Here is a 17905-nt window from a genome sequence, read left to right as displayed (position 1 = left end):
CAGATCCTTTTCTTTTCCCCTCTAATTTGCCATATGGTTCATTTTTGAATCATCTAGTTTTGATCTGTCCATTTCCTTTTAAAAGTCAAAGTAAAATGTAGGTATTCAAAGCCGCCATCCAAGCGAAAGACCTCCACTTAATTTTATTTTAGCCACGTTTATATGTGACATGAGTAGAAGTTTTGATTGCTGCTCTGTTAAAAGAGAAATCTGGGAAGTAGCATAGTTGTGTCATGAGAAGACCCCTCAAGTTAGTGCTTTGTATAGATCTTAGGGAATCTGTAGGCTTTAGAGGAAAATACCATGTCCTGACTAAAAAGCACATCAGCACATCTTTGGTGCAGGAGTAATACTGTCCAGCCTTCAAATGCAGCTCTCTCCCCATCAAGTAACTGTGTAACTAATTCTGGGCTAGCAGTGCTGCAGGGCTTCTGTTCTAAACCAGAATGTCTGTGATTGAAATCTATATTAAAGAGAATTGAAATATATTTGAATGTCTTCTGAATCAGAATGAAATAGGCTAGAATGTGTTAGGAGCATCCTTAGTGCTGATCTGAATGAATCATTGCCAGTGTCTTGCCAGCTCTCAGTAACAGTCATCCTTTCTCATCTGTGGCTGTGCTCCAGAACAGCATTTACCTCTGTTAAGCCCAACCCCGTTTACCAAAGCCCTTAATCACATGCTTACATTTAAGCATGTAATTGACTGTGTTTGAAGTCAGAGCTGTGTGTGTTTTTAAGTGTTTTGATGGGTCATGGAACCATCCTGTGAGAAATACAGAGAGATTCAGCAAGGTCTGAAATGAAATAGTTCATTTTGATATAAAGAAATTAGGAAGAGTTGCTACGGTAACTAAAAAGTTCAAGGTAATGTGCAGAAAGAGCAAAGTAATTGACAGCCCAATTAAGAATTCAGACCTGAAGTTAATTTTAAGGAGTCAGGTATTCTGATTAAAAGCCAATTTCTGATTAGAAGCTGAAATGGCTTTTTTATTGTACTTTCTTCGTGAAGTATCCAGTCCACAGGGCCTGATCTTATTGTAGGCTGCAACTGGTGAAACAGAGAGGGATTTCAGGGACTGAATTCAGAAGAGAGCTTCTCCTTTGACTTCTCTATCAGGACAAGCTTCAACCTCTGGCAACATGACATAACAGCTCTTAGGATATGTGCTTTTCAGACATACAACTGTCCACCAAGAGGAGACATAAACTTTGTAATTGTGTGTACAAAAAATTATTTCTGTGAGACTGTCTTTTGTAATCACAGAAGCATTTTTGTTTGCATGAGCAAGTGCTGATCTCTACAGAATACACCCTGTGCTCATTTTCTCCAGGCTCTATCTTGCATAGCAACATCTGTCATATTAAATTCTCACCTTCCCTGATTCACTCTGATGTACAATCTTTATTAATGAACAATCATGGGGTATATCAAATACTTAAGGTTTTCATCTGAATATCTAAGAATCTATAAAACATGTCAGTGGTAATCAGAAAAAAATATATCCTTCATTTGAACCAGAACATGTGATGTCTTTAGCTCTTCTTTAATAGAATCCTCAATCTTTTCATCTTACAATAGTGCAGTAAGAAACTTTGCATGAAGACGTTGGAGCTGTTTCTCATAATCCTGGGAGTGTGAAAAGAAAATTTTAGTATGCGAAATAAATACTATCAATCCAGTTGATAAAGTAATTCCCTTCAAAATATAGCTGATTTATTTTCCTTGTACAATTATACTCTATTAGCCCAGAAGGATTCAGAAAGAATGCCCATTTACCTAAGTTGTTTCCTGTTATCTCCTTTATTATGTACATGGACTGAAAAAAGATAAAAGTCAGCAGATTTCCTGCCTGTACTTATTTGAGAATGATGAGCAAAGATAAATGGAGATCTTATAAAATTAAGAGTAGCTTTTTTTGTATGAACATACAGCCTTTGCATATATAAACCTTTTGTGCTGGTATGCATAGAACTTCTGCCTCAAGATAGCTCATGCAATCAAGTCCTGCTCCAGCAGTATCCTTAAGCAGTTGCTGACTTTAAATCAGGGTTTAGTGTTACTGGAGCCAAAAGTTCTGCAAGGAAAAATTCTCCATCCTTAATAGTTAATATGCATATACTTTCTATATTGATTTTCAGAGACAGCTAACAATTTACATCTGTTTCTGGAGAGTTTGTGTTGGGATGGTATATGGAGAAATTTAAGGCAATACTATATTTAACATTATGTAATCATAATGGAAATGTCATTTGAAATAATAAAATGCAGTGTTCTACCAGTCCCATTTTCAATATGGCAAGTAAATTCTGAGACTATTTGACATAAATTCTTGATAGATGGGAAAGGATTTTTTTTCCCCCATCCTCAAATGTAGGTACTGGAAGAAAAAAAATATTCATAATGTGATTTTCGTACAAAAGAATGTATGTAGTGAGAAGTTCCCTTCTCATTTTGTTACAGTTGTTTGCTCTGTGAAATGCAGAGTAGTGTGTGCTGTAATGGCATGGAGATAAGAAACAAATTTATTTGCATTTCCTAAATTAATAATTAGTCCTTGTTGGTGACATGTTGCTCTCTTTGCTAAAGCCAGAGTCTTTCAGGTGATGCTACTGCATGCTTTTCCACTAGAAGTGTCCTTAATAAAGGCTGTTTGCGAAGCAGTTGCCTTCTTCATCATCCCTGTGTTCTGTGCCCAAAGCTGTGGCCACTGGTTATAGCACAGGCTAAAAAGGGAACATTCTGACACCTGATTTTTCATTCTGCCCCTCATTCTCTAATCTTCCTTTGGGTCCAGATTTTTTGAAGCAGCCATCTGCTTTGGGAGCTATAACTGCATAAATTTCCAACCTGAAATTCCTCAGGACTGTTTTTAGGGGTGCCAAGCTCCCTGCTGACTCCCTTGGACATTATGGCATGTCCTGATCCCATTTGAATACCCAGGCTCTCCAGCTTGGTAGTTTTAGAAACAGATGCCTCCATTTGTCTTCTGAAAGAAAATGGATAATAATAGCATATTTTACAGATTATATTGAAACCCAATTAAAACCTCTAGTGGTTCTTAAAAGATACTACTCAAGTGCAGGGTATTGTCTCCTTTTTGTATCTCAGTCCTTTTTTTTATTTGCCTTTTTTTTACTATTTCAAATACTGTTACCACTGTCAAGGATTAATTTAATGGAGAAACATTTTCCTTTCCTCACTTAGGCATCATTCATGCTGCTGTTCCCCACCCCACCATTCCACTCTGTGGTACATCTATCTCATTCTCACTACACTTCTCTTTACTAATTTAATGATGACTTCTCCATTCCTAAACTTCTATTAATGTAGGATATAATGTCAGATGATTTATTCTTGTCTTTGGAATGTAATTACACACTCTGTGATGTTACAGTTTAAACAAAAGGCCATTTTTCTCCAGGTTGCTCTTCCCATGCTCATGTTTTCAAACAAAACAGTTATTGAAGCCAGAAATAATCCTGACGGGTTTTTTTCCCATAATTGTATGGATTGGCTAGACAAAGTACTTTGAAGACTTCAGGACACTAATAGACTATTTCTCAAGATCAGTGTCAGAGATACCAGTATGATTAGATTACTTTCAGGATCTAAAGACTAATTCAAGAATTTTGTTCCTGTGTTTTGGCAGGAAAGCCCAGTAGTTTCTTTCCAGACGACAGTTTTATAGACTCCGGAGAAATTGATGTAGGCAGACGAGCCACACAGAAGATCCCTCCTGGTATCTTTTGGAGATCTCAGGTGTTCATCGACCACCCAGTGCATCTGAAATTCAATGTGTCTTTAGGAAAGGCTGCTCTTGTTGGCATCTATGGCAGAAAAGGACTCCCACCATCACACACACAGGTAATGGGACCTTATTTCCTTAATTAAATTTTGTTTCACTTACTAAATTATGTTGACTCAAATTGATGTTTTTATGATGCATTATTTCATTTATTTCTTTCAAGAGTTTGTTGCATGCTTGCAAGATGCCCAAGGTCATTTATCCGGAGAACGTGAATCACGAGATAATTGAAAAAAATTTACACAAATTAATCTGGTAGGCTGTAGGCAGGGGAAGAGCAGGCAGTTGCCTGAGGCAGCAGGCTGCCAGAGGAGAAGAGTTTTGTGAGGCTGGTGGCCACTGAGGGTACCAGCTGGTTGCTCCAAACAGCAGAAGATACCACCTTCTCCATCCAGTGCTTTGCACAAAGGCAGCCACACTCAAACTGCATCCAAAGGAATCTTCTCTTAAGCAGATTCATATACATCAGGTCTGTCTCTCTTCCAGTCACTGCCTTTCCTGTCTCATGGTAAGGGCAGCAAGACCCCAGTTGGCCACCATTATGTGAGCAAGATTCACTTCTGTCTTCCATGTCAGAATGCCTTGAGCAACCCTTCACATGATGTATGCTATCTGCTTAGACTGAGGTTGTCAGGGCCCAGTAGTGTATAAGAAAAGAAAACCAGTTTTTTACAGAAAGCCACCAACTTAGGCAGAAATTAAGATCCAAGTTATTATTCTGTAGGACTAAAATGAAAGCAGATGTTTTTTTTAATACACCTTGATAAAAAAACATATCAAAAAATCACTTTGTGAGAAAAGGTCTTAGTAACCATCTCCCTAAGTAAGGAATTTATACTTTTTTTTCTCTCCTTTCTGTTTCAGCTTCTAAGCTGCTTTTACCCAGATTGATTAATACATTAGGGCATAATACACTGGCAGTGCAAAGTGTCTTACTCCCACTTGCATCAGCAGGTTATCAAAGAATTAGCAGGTTTATGGTAGTGTGTCTTGCCCTTGCTCTCTACTATTAGCTGAAAATACTAGAGATTTATAGAAATATGACACCTTTTTTTGGTTTTGAACAAACAAATATGTTTATTATGATCTCTGTGGATAATGTGGTATTTTATACATATTAACACACCTCCCACTTATTTCTGTTAAAGAGATGTCATAAGTCTATGCTTCTCTATGTACTTTTCTGCAAAATTAAAATATATCAGTAGGGTCAACACATCATAATTCCAGTGCCACAGAAATGGTGTTACTCCCCTTTTCTAATCAGTCTCTTTTCACAGGGAGATTCAAACATTTATAATTTTAAAATCCTGTGTTAGTTTAAAAAAAAACTCTAGTCATGATTGCATAGTACTACCTTTAGATCAGAACTCTGTACTCATTTTATTTTATTATCATCTTAAATTTTGTTATGGAACAGAAGTTATTACACAGATAAGTTCAATTGTTTAAGTAAAAAACCTAAAGTTTAACAAATAAATCGCACTTTTTCCACGGAGTGCAGTCATTGGTTTCCCATGAGATCATAATTCCTGCAAGCAGATGTGCTCAAGTGTTGGCTCCATTGTCCATGAGGCCAGAGGTCCTGCCAGGAGCCTGTTCCAGCACAGGCTTGGGATGGGGTCACAGCCTTCCTTCAGGCATCCACTTGCTCCTGCACGGGTCTTCTCGCCAGGTTGCTTGCAGGGGGATCTCTGCTCCCCTTTGGAGCTCCACAGGCTGCAGGGGCACAGCTGCCTCAGCATGGTCTGTGCCACAGGCTGCTGGGGAATCTCAGCTCCAGCACCTGGAGCACCTCCTGCTTCTCCTTCTGCACTCACCTTGTGTCTGTATAATTGGTCTCACTCCCCTCTTCTTTAGCTGCAGTTACTTCTGTGCAATAATTTTTTTTGCCTTCCTAAATATGTTATCAAGGAGGTGACAATTGCTAGCATCACTGAGGGGCTCAGCCTTGGCCAGTGGCAGATCTGTCTTGGAGCTGGCTGGCATTGGCTCTGTCAGACGCAGGGAGAACTTCCAGCAGCTTCTCAAAGCAGCCACCCCTGCAGCCCCCCCTGCTACCAAAACCTGGCCATGCAAACCCAATGCAAGGCTCAAAGTCATGGCTATCCATGCTTAAATAAACTAGTCCAAATTCTCTTTGGGAAACATTCTCTGGCTGTGGTGATTGTTTTCTATTTTAGATTGCCAACAACTATGGTCACTAATAAGTAGGAAGAAAATGTAAGTGCCAAATTTCTATAGTCTTAGAAATAGATCATGCAGAAGCCTGTAATAGTTTACTATTGACAAAAGGCATTTCTTCTCATTCTTCTCAACAAATCATAATAAGTTACACAATTTTGTTATGGTCTATTAGATTTAATCTTCCTAGATCAAATATTTTTTAAAACTCATTTTAATAAATCATGCATTTTAGGGATAGGTCATCACTGCTTGCGGAGGGTTTTTTTCCATTTGTACAGTTTGAATTGATTAATATGGTACTTTATCAATTATTTCCTTTCTAGCAGTAACTAATTGCGTATTACAAATCTTTGAATGTATTAAAATGCAATAAAGCCCAATCCATTTGTGGGTCAGTTAGTATTTACAACTAGTAACTAGTAGCTTGGCGAAATTCATCAACATGTGCAGCAGCATCTTGCTAATATTTATTAAAAAAACCTTATGTTTTTGGCAGAAAGCCCCAAGTATAACCCAGACTGAAGTAGAACAGCAGCAGCTCACTGTACCTGAGTGCCTTGAAATTGTTTTCATCTCACTACATCTAATATATAGCAGGGAGTGGATGCTTGTAAGCACAATCCACAGGATATTTCTTAGATGCCTGCTTTACAATGAGGCAGGTTGCATCCTAGAAGTGTCTCTTTGCTTGCAATCCAGTGATTCTAGAAAACTAATTCAAGCTGCCATGGAGATGGCAGCACTCGGTGAAGTGAACTTTACCTATGGTTTCTTGAATTCTATTTTAAAAGTCGAGTCAAGCTGTTCCATCCTGCTCCAAAATGAATGTGAAAATACTTTGGGTTTTCTCTTACTGGTTTTACATTCTCCAGTTCACTTGTTCCTTACTCAAACTCAAGCTCTGTTGAGACATTCCCAGCACCCAGACACCACAATGATGTCCTCTGTCACTGTCCTGCTCAGCTGTGTCAGACATGGTCACACTGAGACCTGAGGAGGCATCAACCTAGGCAGGAGTTTATGCTCAGAGTCGCTACACAGACCTGGATCCCAAAGTGTCTTTCAAACCAACCACTTGCCAGTATCCTCTTAAATCCTTCTGTTTTCATAGAATCATAGAATATGCTGAGTAGGAAGTGACCTATGGGGATCATTGAGTCCAACTCCTGGCCTTGCACAGGAGACCCCAAGATGTGCCTGAGAGCATTGTCCAAACACTTCTGTGACAACTTCCCTGAGGAGCCTGTTCAGTGTTCAGCCACACTATGAGTGAAAAAACTTTTCCTGATATCCAGCCTTAATCTCTCCTGACTCAGCTTCAGGCAGCTTCCTCAATTCCTGTCCCTGGTCACCACAGGCAAGTAAGAGATCAGTGTCTGCCCCTGCACTTGCCCTCAGTGAGGCAGTTGCAAACTGGGATGAGGTTTGCCCTCAGTCTCCTGTTCTGCAGGCTGAACAGACCAATGACCTCAGCCACTCCTCATGCAGCTTCCCCTCCAGAGCTTCACCATCCTCATGGCCCTCCTTTGGACACTGTCTAAGAGCTCAGTGCTTTTCTTATATTGTGGCACCAAAAACAGACCCCAGGACTCGAGGTGGGGCTGCCCCAGTGCAGAGCAGAGTGGGACAATCTCCTCCCTTGCCCAGCTGGCAGTGCTGTGCCTGATGTCCCCCAGGGCACAGTTGAAACAGAAATGCGCATTTTTAATTGCGATTGTTTAGAATTTGTACTTGCTTGTATTGTTAGATTTTAGATTGTATATTTTTATAACTTATATATATATATGTGTCATATTTTTCCTAAACTGAAACTCTGTCTCTAGCAAAGCTAACTTGTATAGACCCCCAAAAGGAATGACCTTTGCAGTGTGTCAGCTTTTACATTCTCAAAAAGACATTTCAGCACCAAATTTGTGATACAGCCGAAAGAAAATAGAAGTTAAAGCAAGGATCAAAAATAATTTCCTCTAAATAAATGATAAAAAATGCATAATTAAAATAATCTAGGGATGAATTTTGTCATTTTTTATGCGAGCTATGTCATACATAGCTTATTGCTCAAAATGTTCTTGGAAATAAACACTTCTTTTTTTAACTTAGTAGCCTAACTTTTTTTTTAACATTTCCTACATAGGAAAGAACATGTCATCAAGTCCTTATCTTGGTTGACTTTGAAGACCATACCAGACAACTTAATAACAAGCACCCAAATTTTGCTACAGTAAAGTGAAAGGGGATAAGCAGCCTAAATATTGATGGCACAGTCAACTAACACTCAGCAGCCATTCAGTGCAGCAACATTTATGGATTCAGAAATAGGTGGTGTTGTTTCTTTCTGCCTGTTTTTCTTCTTCCTTCCAAAAAAAACTCACAAACTTACCTGATCAGCTCAATGAGAGAGGCAAAACCAAGTGAAGTCAGGGAATAGAAAAGCTAAATAGTGCCTCAACTGTTGGATTCTGCTTGCAAGGTGTCCTGGTCATCTAAACACATGATACAAGTCAGATTAGATAAGGTTCATTTAACATTTGTGATGTCTGATAGGCTTATATCTGCCTCGTCCCATTAGTATAATACCAGACAAAATACAATTATTTTGGAAAATCAGTGGAAGGTTATTTAAATAGGGGACTAAAGGGAGTTGCAATACTAGTATTAACACAAAGCAGTTGTTCAGTTAAAGTTACCTTTGCAAAAAGTAAATGTATCCTTTTGAAGAAAATACCTAGAGCCATTCCTTAAATGAGACTTTTCTATATTATCTCTTTTCCATCTTCAATTTTTTATGATCTTTTAACCACCTTTCCTTTAACCACTTTTTCCACTTTTTTGTTTTAAGATAAAATCCTTGTTGGCTAAGCAAAATACTTCTGCAAAACCTCTACCAGAGTTCACTTTAAAATATTTTTTATTTTTCCCTTGGTGACCCCTAGCAACTCTGGCAAACAACCCAATTGGGCTAGATATATTTTTCTGTCTTATTTTCCATATTAGCCAAGACATAAAAAAGATAACAAATAAGCTGCTTAGTGTCATATTTACAGTGCAGTTGAGGCATGATCTCACGATTTCCTGCCTATATTTCTACAGAATGAGAACATCTCAGTAAGGCAAATATGCTGCAAGTCACCTTCTAAACAAAGATGATTTCAAGATTTATATAATTACAGGAAAATATGTTCAAATACTAGCTATTTCCAAAATGGTTACTTGCAGGTAGTCCAGGAAAGTACTTGAGTTACCAGAGCAAATCCTGTTTATGATGCTTCTCCAGACCCAGAATGAGAGATTAAGCTTGAGGATACCTGATAAACACACAAACATCACTCCCTCTTGTTTCAGTTTGACTTTGTCGAGCTCCTTGATGGAAGACGTCTGCTGACCCAGGAGGCGAGAAGCTTGGAAGGACCTCAGCGGCAGCACAGAACTTTTGTGCCCTTGGCCAGCCACGAGACAGGATTTATCCAGTATTTAGATTCAGGAATATGGCATTTAGCCTTCTACAATGATGGCAAGGAATCGGAAGTGGTTTCTTTCCTTACTACTGCTATTGGTAAGGATTTCCTCTATTATTCCTAAACTCCTAAGTACGCCTTGGGGCCAGGTATTAACACACGTACTCGGATTGCATGATGGCTTTGTGTGGTTTTGGAGAAAATGTTTGGAGGGGATTGTATGTAGCAATATGCTGAGCACTGTTAGACCCTAAATGTTGAGTAAGTATTTTGTAGGTCTTTTAAGTAACTATAATCATAACGAGATTCTGCACAGTGTCAAACATGGATTACAAGCTGGAAAATCCGTGCTTTATTTTCTTACTTTGATTTTCCTTTTATTTAGTTGGCTTTTGTTGGTTTTTCTTGATTTTTTGTTTGTTTGATAAGGTGTTTTCTCTTTCTCTAGCAGAGGTGTAGGAGTGATTGAAGAACAGAGAGTAGCACCATTCCCCAGATCTGTGTGACAGACAGTTCTGCCATTGAACACCATCAAAATCACTCAAGCTGGAGTTCAGGCAGAGTACTGGGGTTAAAACTCCAAAAAAGGGCACTGTAAGCCTTGGTAGTAGCGACCACAGAAACAGGAATCCCTGTTTCTCCTTGCTAACAGAAGGAAGCTGAGATTGCTTAAGAAGAACAAATTAACTAGATAGGTCTTCTGATTTCTCTGGCAGTAAAATGCCCTGTCAGTTCAGCTCACAGGTATGGATTTGCTGCTGTCCAAGAAGGAAAAGATGCTGCCAGTGGGTGCCTGACAGCACACTGAGTATTCTTCTTCCACCCTGTAAATATCTAAATCTGTTTCCGATTCAGTAATATTTAATTTTAAATTTGTTTGACCTGCTTAAACTGTTGATATACCAAAATTCATTTGGTTGTAATTTAAAGATTAGTCCATAAAACTAGCACTCGGCTTTCTTCTGACCGCAGTGTTTAATGGACTTTTTTTCTTTGCAGAAAAAAGCAGACTCATTCCAAAGCTGCCATTAATCCCTCTCCCAACAGAGGCATTGGTGTTGAGTCTCAGCTGTCTGCAATAGTTACCTAAGAGCTAGGGGCTGTAATTTGTCTTGGCAGGTTAATTAAAAAGTTTAGGTCTTACTAAAGCAAAGTCATTAACATCCCAATATTCCATTTTAGCACTAAAGTTTATCTAATGCAGAAATGGAAACTGCTGTAATACTGTGTTTTAAATTTAAAACCTGGGAATGTGATGTTCTGTCTTGTTTGCAGCTGAGCAAACTAGCGGTAGTTACTTCTAGAAGTATGTTCGCCTAGGAAATTGAAGTCTTACTTTATAGAATGCAGATTTACTTCCATTTAGTTTACTTTAGTAATTTGATTTTTTACTTACAACAACTACAGAAGCTTAAGACATTCTTCTGAAGGCAGCTTTTTCTCCTTGTTGAAGAATGTATTGAGTTCAAAATTTCCCATCACAGGAAAGAAATCAGTAAGGCTCTTAGAGCAGAAAACACATTTAAAGCACTGTCACTATTGTTCTTGTTTTCAAAGTGATGCTTAAGTGTTCTAGCCAGACTTTTCTCTTGGCCTCATTGCACTAATATAGGGAAAAACAAGGAGATAAAAAAAAAAAGAAAAGAAGCATTCTTAATTTGCCTTTGAGCATCAAGGGAATGGTGAGGGTGAGAAGCATGTCAGATTGTCTTCAAGGCAATCTTATTTTTTTTGGTTTTGCTCTGCTGTACCTCCATGACTGCATGATAAACAGAGCAGTCCATGGTATGGAGCCCATGATATATTTGATATATCCCCTGCTGACCTTGAATCATTCAGGGTTTTTGTGATTCAGAAACAAGGAAGTTTTCTTTTGCTACACAGGTGGGAATCACTTTATCCACTGGCAGCTGTACATCAACACAAAGCTGTAGTGTAAAAAACCTGTTTAAGTACAAGCTATGAATTTTGAAACAGACTTAAGTAAAAATTTTAGGTAGGAAAATGTAGCTTATTGGCTAGAATCTGTCCAGAAAAGTGCAACATTTGTATAAGTACCATAAAAATCACTGTAATAGCCTTAACAAGGTGGTACCTTTCTCCTCCATCTAGTTTTCAACAGGTTGTTTGAAAAAAAAATAAATAAGCAGTCAGGTGTTTTGTGTAACTCTAATGCTTCAGAGCCTTTCTAGTGTATTCATGAAGTCTGGCAAGACATGGCTGCTAGATTGTAAGTACATAAATACTGTGGTACTGTAGTGTTACTATTTTTTTTCACTGCCCAAGTAAAGAGAATAAGGCAACCTGACAGTGCTTATGAACCAGTGTGTAAAGTTGCAACACAAAACAAATAAGTCACACATGATGGGAGCCTTAGATCTGTCTGTGCAGGGTAAGGAACCTTCAAAGGAGTTGTGTTGACTGTCAGAGGCAAGCTGCCATTTCATTTGATTCCTGTGGCAAGACCACCTAAAATATCTCCCTTTATTATTCCACTAACATAGGGTTTACAGTAAGAGCAAGTTTTAAAAGTATAGCTGCGATGCAGGAAGAAGTAGGATCCAGTGATCTGAGAAGCAGACCAGCAGCCTAGAACTCCTGAATTCTGATTGATGTGTTAATTCCTCCCCAGCCTAGGCTCATGCTTCAGCTGCTCACTGTGTAAAACTGAGGAGAGTGACATTTCTCTGGAGATGCTGTGAGGATGATAGAACTGCTGGGAAAATGAATGAAGCATTAATTAATAATCACAGATAGCAGTAGAAAGCACAAAATTGATAATGGTGATCGTAATGATAAGTTCATAAAGTCAAACTGTGCAGTCATTGCTTCAGGCAAACATCCCCTGCGAGTGAGGACTCACCAAAATAAATGGCAATAGCTTTTACTTCAGCAATAAACATGTTGGATGGAAAGACTGCTGATTTTCCAAGTCTTATCTGCTATGTTTCAACAGACCGAGCAGTTCAGAGCCAGCAAATCATTGCGGGCTCTGTATGACAGTATCAACTGCAATTACTGTGCAGTGCTTGCCTGGAATGATTTGGCTTCCATTATTCTAGTGAAAACTGAAGAAAAATGGAAAAAGGCATCTGTATTCCCAGTTTGATAACGCACAGTTAATTTCATAAATTGTGAGGCTGTCCATTATACAGCTTTGGAATGTGATAAAGCCATAACTAAATCCACTCAGGAACGTTAGCATAGATTTTGAGGGCGGGAGATGGCAACTTGGCCTGTTTTCTAAATGGGTGTGGAATCATCCTCACTGAAGGGCTAGGTGTTTTCAAAATGTGTGCCTGCTACATGCACTGAATGTAAACCTGGGGAGAATACAGCCTTGTAATGCCTGTCAGAGCTTATACTTCTGAATAATACAGGAAATCCAGGTGGAGGGAAAAATATCCTGGAAAAGTTTTCTGCCTTTAACAGCGTTTTTATATCCCATTCTTCCAAATTACAATTCATCACATTATAAAGGAATGGACGGTCAAGGTCTTCCAATAATAAATTAACCTTTTTGTAAATTACATTGTTGGCACTTTCTGAAATTCCTAATAGAAACACTTCTTTGAGAAGCACCTTGTGGCTTCACAATCTGCCACGATCTGCCTGATAGTAGTAATTTATTTAGAGCAATCTTGTCTAGTGAAGCAAAACAGTAGGCTGAGGAATCAGCTGGAATCAGCACATCTGTGACAGATTTTGGCCAAAAGTCTGCTCAGTAGAAGCAAGAAACATCTGAGAACCTGAAAAGAGCATCTGTGGAGTCAAAGTGTCTTCCAGCAGCTGTTACTGCTGAGCTCAGGCAGTCTCAACTGTGCAGGGCCATTGAGAAATCAAAAGGAAAAGCAAAATCAATTGTCTGTGAGAGGAGAGCATTGCTGTTTACCAGCTTGTCACCCAGCAAGCGACAAGAAACACATGTAGAACACTCGAGGTAGGATGCAAGGTTTTATCTCATTCCTATCTTCTACATGGGACAATGCTCAAGTTAAGAAAAGGACCATTCTTTCTGCTCCCTCTGCCATCTGTAAAAAAACCCTGCTGTAAGTAATTTCCTCCACTGAAGTGCAAGATGAACTCCAGTGTGATTTATAAGGGGCTACCAGCACATCCAGCACCTGGTAATAGACACCAAAAGGCACGTGCCCTTCCTGCAACAGCCCAGAATGTAACCTACCCCATGCAGTCCCTAGGACAGCACTTCACACTCAGGAATGGAGAGTGTGAGCAGAGGAACACTTCATAATAGGACTGAGCTCAAAGGAGAAATTGCAGGGCACAGAAACAAGCATGGGACTGGGAAACCTCCTTGTGTGAGAGGTGACAAGAATGGCTTCCTTAGCACTGTGTGAAAGTGCCTTTGTGTTTAGCTTATTCTTAGCAAAGGGAAAAGCAAGTATCTGAGTGGCTTGGATTTGCTTCCATTGCTTTTGCTGCTTATGTTTAAGCTAACTTAAACTCTAGCAATTTCCACTTCAGAGAGGGATACAGAAGTGTGATCTACTTAAAGTCTCAAAGCCATTTCTGTTATTTACACTTGCTTTGCTAATGTCTGGAAAAGTCTTAATTGGTTTCATGTAAATATTGAGGAGTCAGGATACTGTGCAGAGTAACATGGGATGTGATCTGTTCTGGCTTGCACAGTGCTTTTAGCTTTTTAATGCCACAGTTACTCGACTTAAAAGTCCCCATGTACTATTAGATCTTCAGGACTCCGAAGGAGGAGAGGTGGTTTTAATGTCCCAGCTACCCTTTTCTGAACTTCTCCTTAGGCTAAAGAGGCTGAAAGTTCAGCAAGTACTTTGCTGAATCAGAACTCCTTAACTGCTAGTGAGACTCCAGCTGCTCCGTGGAAGAGCTCAGTTCTCACCTATTGCAGAAGTATGGTCATTTTAGCCCTTCTGTTTCAGAGAGGGACATGGAGCACTTCCACCTTGTGGTAACCCTCTGCAGATAATTAGTTAGTAACCCATTCCTGCCCACACTCACAGCTCTTTTTTTGCTCTGCATAGAAAAAAAAATACAGCAATATGAGAACTGTGCCAGGAAGGAAAATCACCTAATTTTTGATGTTATTGATCTCTGTGCTACAAAAAATAGCAGAGCTTTGCAGGCTCTGTAAATAGTTGTTTCGACTTTGGCTCTGTATGCCCCCCTACAAGCAGATGTCTGATGCTGTGTCAGATGGGTGATGCTTTTTTTGATTACTCTCTTGCTGCTGCCAACCCTTTTTTTGATATTTTGTTTCCTCCTTTCTGCTCTTACCTAACTTCTCTGAGTGTGGCCAAGCTCATAGGTTTCAGGTAGTCTTTAGAAAAGATACAGTCACTCAATTCATGTAGAAAGCAAAAAAATGCATTTATGAGTCCCTGCCAGGCTGTGCTAAGTTTTTCTTTCCTTGTGTATTTGATCTCATGAATGACATTTTGTTGACAGGTCTGCTTGACTGAAAATGCTTATCCTCAGAGCAGGTTCAGGTTATGCTGCAGCACTGCAAAGTGTCTTCCTTTAAACATCCAGCTGGCCACAGAATGTGGGGGGTTCTCTGTGAGAATTGAACTTATCCATACAGAAGATTGGCATAAGACAGGAGCCAAATCCAGCCCAGTCGGATAGGTTCAGTATCACAGGGCGGGACAGAACTGTGGGGTGAACTCCCTCTGCCTGAGCTTTGTGAGCTGCAGGAATTCTCCACTCCAAGCAGGTGTTATGGTGTGCCTGGTGAAATTTCACTTTCATCCAGCCCATGTGCAAATCTAGTCTGTTCTCTCTATAGGGCTTAATAAAAAACAAGCATGGGCTGAGCCTGGATTTGGAACTAGAAAGAGGGCTGTGCAGAAGTGAAACTTTCCACATTTGCTTGCACTCCTTATATCCAGAATTTGTTTGCTATTCTCAGTAAAACAGTGATGGTGATTTTGGATAGATAGTGACACAGCCCTTAAAACTTTAGCAGCTGGAAGTCAACAACAGCTTTATCAGTGCACCCTTAATCTTTTCATGTTTTTCCTCAAAACTGATGAACAGCCTTATTTCCCAGTGAAGTGAGCCAAGAGGGTGAGCATGTTCCAGTGTTGGAGTTTATCTCTGTGTCTGCCTTTTCAGACAACTCCTACCAGATCAAACATTCCTCCTGGTACTTAAATCCCTTTCAGCTTCAGTCAGTAATGTTTGTACGTGATCCTATGGTACACTGCTCCCTAAATGTTAACTGCAGCTTTCTACCTGCTGCTGCTAAGATCAACAGCACTTCCAAGGAACAGGAAGTCAGACCAATTGTTTCAAATCTAGATGTTACTTGTAATAACCTTTTTTCTCTCTGCAAGTGTCTGAAACAATTCTTGCATAATAACCTTCTTCCCAAGCCATAATGGCAGGCAAAATTATTATTTCAGGATTTTGCTATTGAAGACGTAAGGCATCTCTAATAAAGAGGAAATTAGGACATGTCTCAAAGATAATTAAATAATAAGAAGCCTTTAAAGGTCAAATGCTTGGCTGTGAAAACTTCCATGGCCTCTCTGTGTAGAGTGTATCTCTTCACTGATGATCAGTGAATAAAAACAAGCAGTAGAAAATTAAAATATGTAAAGCTAGCTTAGTTTTAAAGCAGAGATGTGGTAATGTATTTAATGTTATATTTGAACTTTTTCTTTAACTTTTTATTTTGATTTCTATATGTACACACCTCTTTCAATACGTCTTACAAGTGATAACTTGAGTGGAGAAAACAGAAAAATGGACAGGTACTTTCATTTGTATTGTTGTATAAAAGAAATTAGGCCAGGATGGATGCCAGTAAGTATTCATCTCAGTAGAAGTTAGATGTCTGAGTGTCTTTAATGTTCCAGATTTTGTCTGGTTTTAATCATGCTTTAAAGTGGTAGAAAAATGAAGGTAGATTTGTCATTTTGAAAAGCTTTGCCTACATCTGTACTTAAATGGACTGGTAGCATTGAACTTGCATGTCCATGTGCTGCTTTCAGTCAGGCAAGTTCTCTTGATCTGACAGAGCTTGTACAAAAGGTTTATTGATTGGGGGAATTACTTTAGTTTTAGGGTCAAGAAAAGGTTTATTTATTGCTGAAGTATATGCCTTCTTTTCTTTCTTTCTTTCTTTCTTTCTTTCTTTCTTTCTTTCTTTCTTTCTTTCTTTCTTTCTTTCTTTCTTTCTTTCTTTCTTTCTTTCTTTCTTTTATTCCTTTCTCTTATTTCTTTCTCTTATTTCTTTCTTTCTGTTATTTCAGTCCCTGTGTTTTTCTGTTCACTTTTTTTCAGAAGAGCATAATTCTGCCTTAATAACATGGCATGTAAGTGCTGTCTGAGGGGTTCTGGAGAAATGTGTAAAACGGTGCATATGGTTTTTGTTTTTACACTTTTGTATATAGCTCTTCCCACGCGGCCCAGACTGCGGGCTAATGTAAGCACAGCTTGTTTTATTCCTGTGTCGTATTACTGAGCTGCTAAAGCAGCTTTGTGCATGCTTTTCTTTCCATGAATGCTCCCTGCTAAAACACAGAAATAAGATTGTGGGAGTTACTTGTCCGCTTTGGCAAATAAAAAGAAAACTCTTTCTGTGCTTGAACAACAGACACTTCAAAGTCTCACTTTTCCAAAGGCTGTATTCACGTGTACATACTTGCATTCAAGACCACAAAAAAACAGAAGCCAACAACATCAGCACCTCAGGAGTCACTGGACCAATCTTCATTTTGCATGGGGGCCGAGCAGATGAGAGGGACATGGTCTGTGCAGTCACTCCTGGCATATGTTGACTTTTTAAATAATAACAGTTGGTCTGTATATTAGATGTGTGACTGCTTTCTTTTGCTGAGTGCTACAACAGTCTCAGAAAAAGTGCCATAGATTATCTTAAACTGATTTCTAGACATCTTGCCAGAGGCCCTGAGAAGGAGCAAGGTTTGACCACATACGTGCAGCAAGTCTGCAAGGGCCAGGAACAGAGCCATAAGAACTGCTTTTTGTTTGCCTCTGACAGAAGACCACCAGAACAGAAGAGTTCAATGCAGCTGCCACAGATGCCCCAGAGAACTGGGGGCATCCCTGCAGGGGGGCAAGGCTGACAAAGAACCTGGAGGGGAGTCAGGCTCTTGTGTAGCAGTGGCTGCAGGTCAGGCATCCTGCTTGGGAGCATGTCCCTGGCACCAGGCACTTAGATAACTGAACCTCACATATCAGTTTATCCAGCCAGTGCATCCTTAGTTATCAGCTGGATATATTAACTAAAGACTTGGAGTAAAATGAATTTTTATTTGTTTTATGCATCCAAAATTACAACATTGCCGAGGTTTCATGGCATTTGTTTGACCAAAAGAGATTACATTTGTAGTTCTCTGTGTGTGTATGCAAGAATGGTTTGGGTTTTTTCCTCCTGTAATACACCAACTTAAAACATCATTTAAAATGAAACTCAAGGCCAGATTTAGC

General features: G+C 39.3%; 1 protein-coding gene across 1 annotated transcript in view; it reads left to right on the top strand.

The window, feature by feature from the left end:
- TENM4 (teneurin transmembrane protein 4) overlaps positions 1 to 17905 on the top strand; it is a 254200-nt gene that overhangs the window by 79029 nt on the left and 157266 nt on the right. Inside the window, exons 5-7 of the mRNA XM_059466032.1 lie at positions 2443 to 2457; positions 3678 to 3868; positions 9339 to 9549. Of these exons, the coding sequence (XP_059322015.1) occupies positions 2443 to 2457; positions 3678 to 3868; positions 9339 to 9549 (417 nt within the window). The remainder of the gene's footprint in view (positions 1 to 2442; positions 2458 to 3677; positions 3869 to 9338; positions 9550 to 17905) is intronic.

This window comes from Ammospiza nelsoni, chromosome 2, assembly GCF_027579445.1.
Source record: "Ammospiza nelsoni isolate bAmmNel1 chromosome 2, bAmmNel1.pri, whole genome shotgun sequence".
Taxonomy (NCBI): Eukaryota; Metazoa; Chordata; class Aves; order Passeriformes; family Passerellidae; genus Ammospiza; species Ammospiza nelsoni.
This window is presented reverse-complemented; position numbering and strand designations above follow the sequence as displayed.